Below are 16,823 nucleotides of genomic sequence, written 5' to 3'. Positions count from 1 at the left end.
AACTATACAATCAATTTTATGTAATAATAGTTGACTAACACCTTATATCTCCTATCTATAGGGTGATGGTCCTATCCCATTCAGGAACGTAAGAATTTAATATTGCAATACATATCTTCTATACAAAAAAAATTTCGACAGTATTTCGATGCAGTTCTCCAGATACACAAGCATTAAAGTTGTGCTATGTATCTAGAGAACATGATCGAAAATACCGATAAAACTCTGCGATGTAGAAGCACATGTGTTGCAATATTAAATTCATTCACGTGCCCAAACTGTCCACGAGGATAATTCGAGAATAGTGTGTAAAGCACCAATATTTTTTTCATAAAAAAAAATATTGGTTTATGCATGCTATCCTCGAATGAAAATTCTAAGGCTTATAAATTTATTATGCTACAATTAATATATTATTATTATAAATATTTTTATTTTTAAAATATTTTTAAATCATGATTAAAATTAATTATATTAAACAAATAATTATATCTAACATTATATCTAATTACTAAAATAACAAATAATTACTTCTAATGGCTAAAATTTATTGAGAAAAAAATAAAAAATATATAAATTAAAAAAATTATTCTCACCTTCAACTCTTCCGTGAACAGTGATAGTGACAGTGACGGTAACCGGCGATGGCGGTGGTGGCCCAGCGGCGGTGGTGGCCCTACGAAACCAGATAAGCCAGGTAAGGGAGAGTGACAGAGAAAGTAAGGGATCGACCTTCAACTCTTTCTTAGGTAAGAGACTGAGAAAGAAAATGGGGGAGGGAGACAGGGGAGGGAGGGGTCGACCAGCGGCGGCGACAGCCTTGCAGACCAGGTAGAACATGCGGCAGGTGGCGGTGGGGGATGGGAGGCCGAAGCGGCGGGCGACGTCGCGGAAGGGGGCAGCGTGGGCGAGGCGGAAGAGGGGCAGAAGAGGAGGAAGAAGATGAAGGAGAGGGCTCTAGGGTTAGGGTTTCGAGGGATTGGAGGGAACCGGAGGGAAGGAGGCAGAGAAGAGGGAGGATTCGAGGGACAGGGTTTGGGAGGGGAGGAGGAGGAGGTTGGAGTCGGAGAGGAAGCGGAGGGAGAGGGAAACAGTGGAGGCGAGGAGGGAGAGGATAGGCGTGAGGTCCTCTGCGGTGAAGGGGGGACTGGGAGAGGGCCTACTCTTCTTCCCGGAGGTGGAGGCGGCGGAGGAGTGACGCTTTCCACTGCCCATGGGGGAGGGAGGCCTCGACCGACGACGATGGCAGGAAGGGAGGACTCGACCGGCGGTGACACAGTGGAGACCGAGAGGGAGACGGTGCGCGGAGGAGAGGGTGGCGAGGTGGGAGGGAGACGGCACGCTGGGGGGTGGGCTCGATCAGCGACGGGGGGCGGGCTTGAGCGACGACGGTGGCAGGGAGGGAGGGCTCGACGGCGTTGGGGAGGGAGAGAGAGAGAGGATGGTGGCCGGGAGGGAGAGAGAGAGAGGATGGTGGCAGGGAGGGAGAGAACTTATCGGGAAGGATGACCGACGACCGGGGAGGGAGGACTGTCGTCGGAGATCGGGGAGGGAAAAAAATTTTGACGATCGCGGCGGCGTGGGCAAAGGAGATCAAGAGGTTTATTTTGAATTAGGGCCCTATTTCAAAGTATTTTTTTTAATTAAAAAATATGTAGTGACGAAATCAATTCATTGCTAAAAGTAAATATTTTGTCACAAAAAAATATATTTTTTGCAACAAAAATTTTTTCATCGCAAATGATTAATTTTTTGCAACGAAAATTTAATTTCGTCGCAAATATAAAAAATGATCGTAAAATCAAGTTTTTGCAACGAAATAAATATTTCGTCGCATAAAATCAAATTTTTTGCGACGTAATTATTTTCATCGCAAAAAAAAAAATTAGCAACGAAAAATTTTTTCGTCACCAAAAAAACTATTTTTTTGCGATGAAAAAAATTTCATCGCTAAAGATCAATTTCTAGCAATAAAATTTAAAATTTCATCGCAAAATATTCAAATTTTTTCAACAAAATAAAATTTAGCGATGAAATAGTTTCGTCACTAAATATAAATAAAATTGATCAGAAAAGCCTTTATTTTTTGCAATGAAATATCAATTTCGTCGTAAAAAATATCATTTTTTTGCGACAAATTTTTTTTTATCACAGAAAAATATTTTTTTACTACGAAAAAAATATTTCATCGCAAAAAAAAATATTTTTTGCAACGAAAAAAAAGTTCGTCGCTAAAGATCAACTTCTAACAACAAAAATAAAATTTTCGTTGCAAAAGATATAACTTTTTGCAATGTAATTTTTTTCGTCGCAAATACCTGATATTTGGAGACGAAATTTAAATTTCATTGCAAAAGCTTAATTATTTGTGATGAAATAAATTTCGTCGCTAAAATTTCATTGTTAAAAGTCAAATTTCTTGTAGTGTGTAAGATGTGATATGTCTCACCGACTATTATTCTCTTGTCACCAATGCATCACAGCATTTGTGAGGTATAAGATATGATTGTTAAGTACGATGCCACCCTAGTATCAAACTTGGCCTCCAATTTCTTTCCCAAGTGCTTGACAAGATTCTCATTAGAGATTATAAGTATTCATATATTTTTTGGAAGAATAAAGCACAAAAATCTAACCCATTTTTTTTAGTCAAGTATAATATGTTATAGTTCAGCATGATGTCTCCTCTTCAAATTTTTTCTCCAATTTCTTTTCTTATGTGCTTGATTAGATTTTTCATTACAAAGCTATTTTGTCAAAGATTTATTATAATTATTAATTTATCTAACCAGTTTATATGTTAAGATCGATGATAGAGAGCCATTCAAATACGGGCTAGATTAGAATCACAGCTTTCCAAATAAGTTTTATAAATAGTCATCTATTTATTTAAAAATATTTTAAAAAATCAAAACGAGTTATACATCCAGATTCTCAAAAGTTTTGTCCTTTATAGGATCCTTTTCCATAAATTTTGTTCATAGTATAACAAAGCCTACCTTTAAGCCTAAAAATATATTACACAACCTCTACAATTATATATCATGTCCTGATCTATCAAAGGCTGCAAATAGGTTGAGTTGACTTGTATCCAACCCGATCTGACTCGATCAGATCAGATCTGAATCGTTTTAAAAGATTTGTTGAGTTGAGTCGAGTTCTAAAATTGGATTCGTTCTATGTTCTGGATCGGATATGGGTTTATTAAATTCTGATTTGATCCGATTTGCTGAGACTTCTGCGTTGATTTAGATCTTATAATGAATAATCTAATCCGATCTGATCTAGACCTAGTATAGAACTCGAATGGAATGAGCCCATCATACTCACTCGAACCAGAGCACGATGTCGAATTCATCCTGAGTCATCACTTATTGTTTTCTCAACCTTGGTCTTAAACTCTCTCGCTTCTTCTCAAATCACTTATCTGTTCTTCCTAAATCGCATTTTTTCTATTTGTCACTTTTTTGATTCCTTCCCAATTGATCTCCCTTCTCTCCTACAGAACAGCTAGTGAAATAGTGACAACTTTGGAGTTTGGCGAGGTAGTGACTGAGATTCATCTTGAGGTATGTCTACATTGTTCTTCGCCTGCAAGCCTTTGTCGGTCTAAAACCCTAGATTTTATATCTCAGTTCATATCCACTCCTCCGTACTTTCTTGTTTCTCTTCCATTCTCCATTTGAAACTCTAGGTCTTGGCCTATATTGTTCTTGTCCATCCTCCTTGGCTCCTTTCAAAATTCTAGGTATCCGCCTACCTTGTCCCCCTCTATCCTCTTTTCTTTCCTCATTGCCGTGTCATCTTTGCTTCACCGCCATGTCCTTGATCACTTCCCTATCATTTCCTCCTCGCTTGGTTGGCAATGATTGTTATTATTATCATAGAGAATAATAATTAATACTAGGCTCAACACTCAAATATTATTAAACTCAGAATCATGTCCTATTTCTTTCTTGAGAGAAAGAACCATAGTGTTTTAGATAAAAGAAACACTCAGATGCAAAAAGCTATGGGCCTATATTGGCCCTCATTAGTCCATGTCAAGAAAAGAGACTTAGAGATTGGAGATCTTTTGAGGCTCTTGAAATAGAAAGAATTCCAGCAATATTGACCTACTAATTGTCCCAGACAATATAAAAATTAGCCCACAAGTCTTCAATCTTCATCACCAAGTTATGTATCCACGCCTTCATAATCAAGCAGCTTGACCATTTGGACTTTGACCTTTCACATCTAATGAGGGTTGATCTTGACTAATGCTGCTTGCATGGAGAATGATTTTTGGGAAGACCTTTTTCTTCCCCTATTCTACCGGGACAAAAAACAAAATCAGCGAACATGCCATCTCTACAAGATGATAAAGTTTTTCTTTGTATGCACTAAGAATTCATGATATTTCATTTTTTTTCAAAATATTGTTTGTAATTTCTACTTTTAATACAATTTTCAATTCACATTGTTATCTGCTTGTTATCTTCAAAATGTTTCCATTTCCAGATTCTCTCTCACTTTAATAATGATCATGTTAATAGCTCAACATTTCCTAAAAAAATCTTTGTCAAGTTAATGGGCTAGTAGTTTAGACACATCTTCAAAAATCTTGTTGTTAATAGGAAAAAAGAATGTTCTTGGTTGGTTAGCAGGTTCGACCATTTCATAAAACATTAATGTGATTTTGTCAAGTTATTATAAGCAAACCAAGTCAACTAGACTTAATCCCAAACAATCTCCTAAACTCCTAAGTTTGCTGTCACCAACTTGATTTCTATTAACCATACTAAAATTCTATAAGTGGTCGTGTCATCTCCTGTATCGCCGTATGTTAGACTCCAGTGAGCTGCAGAACTTCAGGAATGTAATATTAATGGTCAGAAGTTGGCCAGGGATCAATATCTATGGGGTTTCTATAAACATTTTAATATATAATTCAAAAGGAGGAAAAAGATTCTCCAATCAAATCAAAAATTGGATGGTTATACATGTAATATGCATTTCATTCAAGATGCAACTGATGCATGCCAATTATTTTGATAAGCGACATTGTAGTGTGGATAGCACTGATGTTACTCTTATATTGTTCGGGACTTGAGAATCTTCCTTTTATATTGTTTGGGACAATTAGTTTATTGCTCTGAAAATTGGACCAATTTTCTCTTTAAGAACCACGTTATCGCTTGCTGGCCGGATTACCTTAACCAACTCTATTCTAAATGCCATACCCGTCTTCTGGATGTCTGTGGCGAAACTACCATCAGCGATCATATCGAAAATCAATCATCTTTGCAGAAGGTTTATTTGGGATAGCCAACATTCTACCAGCAACATCAAACATTTGGTAAGCTGGGGTCAAGTTTGCAGGCCAAAAAATTTTGGAGGTCTCGGTGTTAAGAATCTTGCTATGCTAAACCAAGCGCTTCTAATGAAATGGTGGCGGCGATTAAAGAACTTCCCACATAAGCCCTGGTATCTGTTTATTAAAAATATTTACTACAAAAGGAGACCTCTCCTGGGATCATCAAGGACACTGAGAAGAACAGCCTCGCCTTCTGGAAAGATGTGCTAAAGCTATCATATCTATTTAAGCTCTGGTTTAGCCCAAAAGTAGGTAATGGCACTACCATTCTCTTCTGGCAAGGCCACTGGATTGGTATCATGGAACTAAAACTCTCGTTCCCCAACCTGTTCTTCTTTGCAAGAAACCCAAATTGCTCGGTAAAACACTTCCTCGAGAAGGCGCCTTTTCAATCTTCCTTCAGACATCCAATGAGCTCTCTAGCGTCTAGGGAGCTCCAGCAACTGCGACTTCTCCTTCAGAATGTGCCTCTTTCCCCTGGACAAGATTCATGGACATGGAAGTGGAACTCTAATGGGATCTTCCGAGTTAAATCTTGTTATAATTTCCTCGTGCATGGCGGAGTCATCTCCCGCTTCGGCAAAGGATTCTGGAACATCCCAATGCCAGAGAAAGCCAAACTCTTCTACTGGTTATGTTATCATGATAAAGTTTTGACGAGAGAAAATTTGATCAAAAGAGGCATCAACATCATTGGGAGCTGCCCTCTATGCGGCGAACATGGCGAATCCATGAATCATCTCATGATGCAGTGTAATTACTCCATAGCTTACTGGCATCTCATACTCTCAAACCTTAACATTCCTGAACTCCCATCGTCTTTCACCGAAATTTGGAACAGATGGAGACATTCCCATTTTGTCAAAACCAAGTTCCCCACTCTTGAATGTCTTCTTATAACTGCTATTTGGTGTATCTGGAAAGAGCGCAACCTCCGTGCCTTCCATTTCCAAGCCAACATGCCTCCCTTGTCGGCAAAGAAAGCAGTTAATACTTTTGTTAGCTGGGTGTCGGTCATCTCCCACCCAATTAATGTCAGACTCCTGATCTCCCAGCTTTCTCAGGCGCCGGTGTAACAGGTGGGAGCGCCTGTCCAATTGGTAAATATCTCCACGCTCCAGAATCCGAAAAAAGCCTTCCTCATAGCACATGAACTTGGGCGAGCCTCATTTACCAAGTCTCCCACTCATCGAAACGCAAATGAGAAGACCTCCGAACCGTCAACTCCCAAGGCTCAGAGAGTGTTCGTGGGAGTAGAAGTCTGTTTTTTCCTCGCAGCCATCACTCAGTGATTTTGCACTGAAGTCTCTTTTGGAGCGACTGAAATCAAGACCACCCAACTCTGTGACACATGGTCCATCTTCTGTAGTTGACGGGATGGGAACATGAGCCTCCAAGCTTCACGTATCCTCCATAAAAGAGAGGAAAAAAAAAAAACAAAACAAAACTTCATCCCGTCAAGTAAGTTATTGTTTCCCTTTCTATTATACTATTGGTATGTACTGACTCAAATCAATAAAATAATATCAGGAGTACCTTATTCCCTGAATTTTACCTCAAAAAAAAAAAAAATCTCTTCAAGAACTAGTAGTCATGCCAAGTTACAAGATAAATGGTTTAGGCCGACCTTAGTGTTTGTGCTGATTAGACTCTCAAGTCAAGATCATGAAGTCAGGTGTTTTTGCTTGCGCTCATGCCATCTGCATTCAAGTGGACATTCATTACCACTTGTCTTTGCATTTGAATCCATGTATAGGTGGCACCGGCATGGTAGAGGCAAACAAGCAATTTTTTGCCACGTTCATTCAAAAGTTTAATGCTGCTCCGCCATTATTTCTTATGCCCTGTTGATAGTTGGATGATCCTGGATCAACTATTATACATCATTCTATCTAAAAATATCATACAAGGCTTCGGACCTGTTTGGTTGCTCGTATGATGCACAATGGAAATGCCCCTATTGCAGATACAAGACTCCTGGACGATCTCTGTATCATCTAAATCCAGCTAAAGAGAAAATACAAGACAACAATTGGCTTCTACACAGTAAACTGGGTGATTCCTTGTTATTAAATGTTTCAACAAACAAGTCAAGATCTTAGTAGAATTTTACCCATCAATGAGTGGGTTATGTTAAATAACATGGTCCATGAGTGGACCTGTCTCTTTTTGTTTTTGAATGGTTGAATGAGTGCAGAACTAAGTCAATTAAAGCCTTAATCTATTCCACTTGCATGAAATTTTCTTGAGCTAGCAATAGTTGTAAGCTTATGCCTTGTATAATTGTATTAAAGATCTCTAGCTAGTTGTTAACTTATTTCAGTTTATATTTCTATCATATTTAGTTGTATTTTATGCTTATATATTTTTATTTAATTCTATGTAAAATAAGTTAATAACTATGATGGATAGCAATAAAAATACAGTTAAAGTTTCAAGTGCACTTGATTATGGTACGTAGTTTTCAACCTATAATGCCCTATAACACAGACAACTCCAAAGCGAGCAAAAAAATAGAGGTTGGAGATATGGAATCATTAGTCTGAGATAAAAAAACTAAAAAGACAAGACTAAATGCAATTATTGTTATTTTATTTTTTCAGCCAATCTAAAAAATGGGACAAGTCATCTTTACAAACATACAAAGAACTATAAGTAGGAGGCAGAAACAATTAATAGGTAATATAACATTTAAAGATGATGTTGTATTGAAAGAGTTGACTCCCTATTCATTTGATTAAGAGAGAAGTTATAAAGATCTTGCAAGAATGATAATTCTACAAGAGATACTATTTACAATAGTCGAACATCAAGCTTTCTGCATGTTTGCTAGAAATCTTAGATCAAAATTTCAATATTGTTTTTAGGACAGCATTGACATCTGATTGCTTTAAAGTATATGAAAAGGAAAAAAGAAGACTAGATGAGTTGTTTAAGGCAAACTATAGAAGAATCAGCTTATATTGTGATGCTTGTGTCTCACTGCACATTATATCACTAATAATTAAAAACTTAAAAAGTAGATTATCAACTTCAAGATAGTGCCTTCACCACACACAAATTTAGTCATTAGAGATTATATAACAAGCTGCATTTTTTCTTGAAACATTGAAAGAAAATTAGATTCAATCATCCTCGATAATTTATCAACAAATACAGTTGTGGCTATATAACTTCAAAGATAATTAGAAGAGATTAACTTTTAGATGGTAGATTATTTTTATATACATTGCTATACATATATTCTTAATTTGATGTAAAGGATAGGTTGAAAGTAGTGGACAGTGCTATTGATAGGATCCGAGAGCTTGTTAAATTTATAAAGTCATCTTAAGCATGATTGGAAACATTCATGAAAATTTTTAAATAGTTAAAGTTGAATGGTAAGAAAAGGATATGCATAGATGTACCTACTCATTAGAATTCTACATATCTTATATTAAATGATGCAATACAATTAAAGAATGTGTTTATGCGACTTGAGGCTCAAAATTCTAATTCTAAAAATGCACCAACTGAGGAAGATTGGCCTTAAGGCATGATTATTTACAACTTTTTAAAGTTGTTCTATTATATAACTAAAATATTTTTACAAACAAAAAATATAACTGCAAACTTATATTTCTATGAGATTTGGAGAAAAGAAATGCTTCTAATTCAAGAATCTAGGAGTTCAAATATAATTGTGATGATGATGGCCTTAAAATGCATGAGACATTTAAGAAATATTAAAAAGATTACTCTTATATTCTTGCTAGAGGGTTTGTTTTTGATCCAAGATATAAGATAAAGCTTATTAAGTGTTGCTTTCAGAAAATCAATGATAATGTTGATCATGTTTCAATTAAGATCAATAAGGTGCGTGATGCTATTCAAAGTCTTTGTGATCATTATACAAAATTTTATATGGTGCATATAGTTCTCATATTCAAGTGGAGAAGATTGTGTCTACATTAATGCAAAGTAGAAAAAATGAGAGTCTTTTATGTAAGATTATAAAGAATTTATGCAGGAGGAAGAAATTGTCCAACTATCCAAGTTGGAATTAAAGACTTATTTAGAAGAGATGATATTCTGTGATCTATAATTTGTATATCTACATTAAAATATAACTCAAAATTGCTAATAAAATAACTTGTAATATATAATTTTTTAAACATATTCATCCTCTAAAAGATTCGAATTTTGACGTTCTAGATTATTGGAGAATCAATGAATTAAAATATCTAATATTATCTAGGATGGTTGGTAATATATTGATAATTCTAGTGTCTATCATTGCATCTAAATCTAGCTTCAATATTGTTGGGAGGATTTTGGATGATTTTTATAATAGCCTATCTCACGATACAGTTGAGATTATGATATGCACATAAAAATAACTTCCAAACATGTTATCTCATCTTGTAGATTTAATTTCTAGAAGACTCATAAACTTTATCATATACTAGTATATTAAAACTTTACAATTTTGATTTCATAATTTTTTTCATATGTAGATGGCCCACCTTCTCATATGAACAATAATATTAAAGACTATGAAATGGCTATTGTTATTGATGCTGATGATTAGGTTATATTTACATTATTAACTTTTATCTTAAAAGTTCATGACTAGTTGGGTGAATGTTATTTAAGTGAATTTTATATTTTGTTCTTGATGCTCTATTCTTTTGCTTTTTCTCCTTAGAATGTTATTTGGGATTTTATTTTCCTTATAATTCTTTGAGAGCTACTGACTTTGCACTGTATTTTGCATTCAATTTTGTAAGACATCCCTTTCTTTATGCATCACTTCTTCTCTGACTTTTCTTTTGTTGATCATCGGGACAATATTTTTTATTCTTTGTATATTCGATGATTTTGATAGATGGTTTCTGTAATAATGCAGCCAAGAAAAAGAAATTCTTAAGCTTAAATACCCTTTAGCATGAATCTCAAAGCATAAAAAAGAAATAAAAAAAATTTAAGCCTCACGCACACAAGGGAAGGAAGACTCCCGATGAGAGTCTTTCTCTTCTTCATTTTTGATAAGGAAAAGACTCCTAGGACATGGTAGATCCTAGGATTCTTGAGCCTATAAGAGGAGACATCTTCCCCCTTTCGAAGCACCTCACCCCAAAGCTGATCAATCGTCGGCAAGAGCACTGATTTCCCATTGGTTTCATCGAGCATTGGTTGACAAATTTTGTTGATTTGTCATCAGAGATAAGGTGAGGATCCCATAGCCTTTTTCCTTCTTTCTCTCGATTCGATGGCTAGCATCGCCACCTGAGATAGTGCTGGTAAGTCATCAAATTTTTTTGAAATCATGCCTCCCATATTTTTCTCCTTTTCTTTCCTCTCATCGGACCGGCTACCATCACCGGATTGCGGCCTTGTTTTAGTCATCAAGGGTTGGAGCTACATCCAATCGGAGTCATTGAGGCACTGTTGGAGAAGGCCAAGGCCTGATGAAAGGTGGGTCGGTTAAGACCCCTCCCTTGTTTTCCATTGTAAAAAGGAAGAGGGAAATGAGAAAAGAGAGAGAGAGAAAGAAAAAAAGAAAAGAAAAAGAAAAAAAAGAAAAAAGAAAAAGAGAGAGAGTTTCTCTCTTTCCCTCTCTCCTCTCTCTACTTTCTCTCTCTATGAGCTTCTCTCTACTTTTTCTCTTGAATTTTCTCTCTCTAAATTTTTTTATTCTCTTCATAAATTTCTCTCTCTAAGAATCTTATGGACTAGTGGAGGCTCCAGGTACCTAGATAATTTAGATCAATTGGTTAACCCTAAGAGGGGTCCTCGATTTATGATGTTTAGATATTTTTTCATAATTTTTTCATCTTGATCATGTAGAGATGCAATTATGTTTGATCATGGTTATGTAGAGATGCAATTTTGTTTGATCATGGTTATGTAGAGATGCAATTATTTGTACAATAAGGTATTGAGCAAAATATCTTAATTCCAAGTCAATAGATTGAGGAGTTCATCAGGTTCTGTGTTTGGCTCAATCATCGATAGAGGTAAGAATCTCTATACATAATGACCGTTATATATTGCTATTTTTACCATTGAAATTGTATTGTTGGTTTTACATTATTGGATTCATGTTTATGAATTTATTGTATTTGAAATACTATTATTTCTTGTATAATTTTTCAATATGAGTATACTATGTGTCGACTATATATATGTATGAGTGGTTGATGGTATGATTATATGAGTATGATATACTTATCTTGATCATATTATAAACTGAAATTGATTTAATAAAATCAATATATAATAATCAGATGGAAATGATATGATTTGGACTAGCTTCATCATGTAGAACAGCCTCTATGAGCTTATTCATGAAAATTTGATCGGATAAGATCGTGAAAATTCAATCCAATAAAGATCAAGGAATAGCTGACCAGAAATTTATGCTTAAGACAGCCCCTATGAGCTTACGCGTGGGAATGTGATCTAAAAAAGATCATGAAGAATTTGATCCTAAAAAGATTATAAGAACTTGATCTGAGAAAGATCATAAAAATTTAATCCGAGAAAGATCATAAAAATTTGATCTGATAAAGATCATCGCATGATCTTGGTTAGTCCAATGTCAGAAAGAAAAAGTTAAGAAAATTGGATATGTGATAAGAGAAACAGATGACAAGACGTGAAACTGATGCTGAATAAAAGGTTTTGCATGTTGACATGTGGTGATGCATCTTTTTTAATAAGACAGATATTTGACACATATTTATATGGATGTTTGCATTATTTTAGATACTTGATATGAGATTTTATACTTTATGCTTATTGCTATTTTCAAATATATTATTATACTGGCATGGACATATATATTCTTATTAGACTGTAAAGCTTACTATCCTTCTTTCTGCTCTTTTCTTTTTCAGAATTATAGAATGCATGCATTGAGCTATGTTAGAATTATGATTGAAAGGATCGATTAAATAGAGCACTATCAGTGATAGTTGGATGATGAGTTTTATAAATTGTACAAGGTTAATATTTGTGATGTAAATTATTTATTGTGAATTAAGATCGATAGTATTCATGAGATGTTGAGATTGTATGTAATTTTATAGGCCTTGCATATTAACTTTAGGGCTTGCTCTAATTAAGAAGTGTACGGCTATCATGTGTCTGATCCAGATGCTAGATTCGGGGTATGATAAAATAGTATCAAAGCTTAGATTTAAGGTCCTAGGGACCATAACTTAAGTGGTATTTGAGCATAAATTACTATCACTAAGGATATGATAGAAAAGCAGAAAGAATTCAAAGTTTGGATTTTGGATCAATAGATATTATGATGAAATTATGCATAAGTAGTATACGATGTGTATAACAGAACTGATGAGTTATATCTTGAATTTTAATAGGTAGGGTTTGACCAAAGTGTATGAGCCATTGACCCAAAAAAAAAAGTGGGATATGTAGGTATACTGTGTTGAGTATACTTGTTCAATTATTATTTATGTTGACCCCAAAATAATTTTGATGATCATAAAATATTAGAGCATAAATTGATATTAATATCTCTCAAGTGTGTCAAGAATATTTTTATTAAGAAAAACACCATTGGAAGGCTCTAAATATGATTGAAGATCATTTGAGTCAAGTAAATTCAAGTTTTTGAGACAAATAGCTCAAGAAAAGTCTTTGTAAAGAATTGGAGCTAAACTCACTTATGAACTGAGCCGGCTCTAGCACAAAACGTGACTGCCATAGTGGCTTGGCATGAAGTCGAGCCGGACTCGAATTGAATCTAAGCTGGCTCTTTTAGAAAGATAGAAGGTTAATTTTTTGAATTTTGAGATTCGAGCTGGCTCGATCCAAATCTGAGCCAATTCTCAATTCGAGCCAACTCTCTTAGAAAGACAAAAGATTGATTTTTAGATTCTGAAAATCGAGCTAGCTCAATCTAAATCCAATCGGCTCTCTCAATAGAATAGAGAGATGATTTTCAATTCTAAGAGTCGAGCCGACTCGACTAAAATCTGAGTCAACTCTCTCAGTGAGATAGAATGCTAGATTTTTGAGATTCAAAATCGAACAGATTCAAAATGTAGCAGAATAGGCTCGAATGATTCGAGCCGACTCGACAGCATCTGATAAGCATAACGGGTAGTTCTGCAACAAGCTCAGTTTCATCCCAACAAATTGTCAATGGCTATTTTTCACCCCTCACAGTCAAAATGGCTAGTGTTGGGTTCAAATCACTTAGAACTTGGGGGAATGATCAAGACATAAAAGTAAGAGGAAGAAATAAGAGAAGAATGACTATTCATGAGAAAAGATCACTTTTGAGCATTCATTGGCTTTCAAGAGAATTTACCTACTCCAAATTAAATTTCTATTGATTTTTCTAAGTGCAATCAAGGAGAAGCAAATGTATTTACTACTAGCATTCGAAGCTTCTTCAGAGAGCTTCATCACAACAAATCAGTCATTAAAAGGGTTCTAAGTTATTGTACTATTTTTCAATTCAAAAATTCTGTAATAGTTTCAGTGGGAGCTGAAACTTGTTGGGTTTGTATTGTTTCAAACTTGGGATTGGTTTGAGAGCCTTGGCGAAGGTTTGTAAAGATTTTGATTGGCTGACCAGAGTTAAAATCAATTAGATTTATTTGTGAGTCTGGTAAAAACAAACACGCTGTAATTTAAGTCGATTATAATAAAATTTTCAAGAGATCGCTTGAGGAGTGGACGTAGATACTTGTATGCACTAAACTAATATAAACTGAAAGAATAATATCCTGCAAGCCATTCGCATATGTGATGCGATGGGGGTATTTTTTTTATATTTTATCTTTCAACTCATATATTTAATATTATTATTAATATAATAAAATATTTTGATTTATTATATGCTGCATCTTAATACTTATTTAAGATTATAATGAATCCCATAGGTTATGATAATAGTTTTAGGGCCATGATGAGATCATACCAGTGAGACCTAAATCTTTGATAGTCCTAATCTAAAATATTTCAGTTATTGATTCATTGAGTCGGGATCAATGATACCAGTAAGACTGGCACATCTTATGTATGCTCGATGGAGAGGATGGTTGATCTTATAATCACTTGTGTGGTGACACTAATACTAGGATGTGGGTGCTTAGTATAGCATGAGTTCACTAAATTGACCTAACAAAGAATATTTGATAGAGCCTTATTAGCATGTCAGATGGTTGTTCTCTAGTGGGTGTAGTGCAAGTGATCTTTAGACCTGAGATCACCATGCTGTCTTGTGTACATGAATCTATGTTTTGGTTCATTCCCTAGCTTGATTCTTTGATCTTTGTGTGGGTGTTCTGGATATGGTGCAGTATTGCATGAAAATTATGAGTGGTCAATAAGGGATCGATCATTACTAATAAGGGAAGCGAACATCCTATGTGATCTCATAGGTTGATGATTCGAAAAGTCTTTGGCTAAAACAGGATGATAATTAGAAAGAAGTTTCTAATATATTATCAACTGAATCATCATCTTCTGATCGAGATACATATAGATAAGTATTTAGACTTGATATGATTCTGTACCCATAGTTCATCTGAGATATTGTATGATCGAAAGATTGAATTGTATGATAACTCATCATTGAAAGATATTTTTGATATTTTCACTAAATTTCATATCTTTTGGATAGTCATGACATGTTGTTAGACGTCAATCTTGACTTATGAATGTATGAATTAAAGGATTTTAGTTCAAAAATTAATTAGAAGATATTTTGATTAATTAGTGTATTTGGATTGACCAAATCTAATCGGATTGGTTTAGGTCATGAGCCTGAGTCCACTGCTAGCTAGATATGGAATCCAATGGATCACACACTTTGAGATTTGATCTTGATCTGGTTTAATTAGATTTATTATAAATACTATAGGTTAATTTGATATGCTAGTATATTGTATTAACTTAAGTTTCCAATTAGGTTAGTTTAACGATGTTTGAGCTAAATTTAATCTATTGCCTTGAACCTAATTAGATTAGGTTGGGTTTTTTGGTTTCTTATCTGATCACATGAAAGAGTTTCATGTGAACAGGGAGTCCTCCATGCCACTACCAGATTCTCCAGGCCATTTAATATGTGCACCCCATTTATTTGGCATTGGAAAGAAGGAAGAGTCCTTTATTAAGTCTCTTAAAATCCCATGCCATCTCGTAACTATTACACGCCTTTAATTATGAAAATTATGGGGTGCAGAAGAGGAGTCCTTCTATTTGAAGGCTCTTCTGCACCATTAATTCTCATATGAAGAATTATTTTTCCATGTGAAGAAGTGCAGGCACCAAGTGTTGGCACTCCTTAGGACTCCTAGGCGCCCCTTCATTCCTTATTTAAAGGGGTGCCACCTTATGGGATAAGGGTTGATTTTTTGATGTTTTAGACATATGATAAGAGAGAAAAAAGTCAGAAAAATCTGAGAAAAAGATAAGAAAAAATAAGAGAGAAAAAAATAGAAAGAAAGTAAGAGAAAAAAAGAAAAACAAGGGATTGCTTGTCCTAGGGTTTAGAAGATCCAAGTGTTGGATTTCTAAATCAGATTTGGATGGTGAGATCTATTGAGAATAGATCCTTGGCATGGTCCTAGTGGAGGATTCGAAGGCGTATAGGTGGTGGTGCTATCCATTCCTTGAGAAAGAAAGTAAGTAGTGCACTTGAGAAAAAGGCTACAGCACTACATCTATTGAGAAAGATCCTGATCTGTCTCGTGTAGATCACCATTAGAGGATGCCTACTTTAGTGTCTTGTGAAGATTGTTCTATCATCAGATCATCATCTTCAGGAAGTATAACTTTTATTTGATTGTATGCTTGATTGGTTTGATTGAAGTCTACAAGGTGATTCTTGGGGTTTGTATTCCAGTCGGCTCATTTTAAGTGTTAAAACTTATTTTTGCATATTAAAAAAATTTAAAATTTATATTTCATTGCACAATCAGAACCCAATATAAACTTAGTGTGTTTGTATGTTTACTGCCTTGTTTACTTTATCTGCTCTCTGCTTATCCTTTATTCATAGCACAGCCTGCACTACTTAGTTAAAATTTTTAATAACCCAATTCTCCCTCTCTTAGGTTATTTAGCTAGGCAACAAGTGGTATCAGAGCTTAGTTCTCAGCTAGATATTGATCCAACGATCAAGAAAAAAAGATCATGGCAACACAATTAGGAGGTTCACTTATTGAAGGGCAATCCATAAATAGACCGCCACTTTTCAATGGCACAAACTATACATATTGAAAAGCTTGCATGACAATTTTCATCCAAACTCTTGATTATGATATGTAAAGTATCATAATCAATGGGCCACATACACCCACCATTATAGTCAATGTATAAGCATTTTCAAACCTGAAAAGAATTGGAATGAAGAAGACAAAAGGTCATTTTAGCTAAATGCTAAGGCTATGAACCTTGTGAAATAATCACTGAAATATTCACATGCTTCACTAATATT

The 16,823-nt window shown here is 35.0% G+C and overlaps 1 protein-coding gene and 1 pseudogene across 1 annotated transcript; both read left to right on the top strand.

The window, feature by feature from the left end:
* The first annotated feature begins 1,242 nt into the window (after positions 1-1,242).
* On the top strand, positions 1,243-6,432 carry LOC140857956 (uncharacterized). Its single transcript, XM_073257366.1, has 2 exons — positions 1,243-1,323; positions 5,500-6,432. Exons 1-2 carry the CDS (start codon positions 1,243-1,245, stop codon positions 6,430-6,432), a joined length of 1,014 nt encoding a protein of 337 aa, XP_073113467.1.
* Positions 6,433-8,124: 1,692 nt separating this feature from the next.
* LOC140857799 (zinc finger BED domain-containing protein RICESLEEPER 2-like) lies at positions 8,125-9,443 on the top strand (annotated as a pseudogene).
* The last annotated feature ends 7,380 nt before the right edge of the window (positions 9,444-16,823 follow it).

This window comes from Elaeis guineensis, chromosome 5 (assembly GCF_000442705.2).
Source record: "Elaeis guineensis isolate ETL-2024a chromosome 5, EG11, whole genome shotgun sequence".
NCBI lineage: Eukaryota > Viridiplantae > Streptophyta > Magnoliopsida > Arecales > Arecaceae > Elaeis > Elaeis guineensis.
The sequence above is the reverse complement of the archived record's forward strand: the minus strand, read 5'-3'. Positions and strand labels throughout refer to the sequence as shown.

Bases quoted from the DNA above. Each gene is read 5' to 3' on its own strand.
- LOC140857956 (XM_073257366.1), top strand. From the start codon at position 1,243: ATGGCAGGAAGGGAGGACTCGACCGGCGGTGACACAGTGGAGACCGAG. The intron at 1,324-5,499 runs GTGGGAGGGAGA...TTACTACAAAAG, and splicing joins GCGGAGGAGAGGGTGGCGAG to GAGACCTCTCCTGGGATCAT.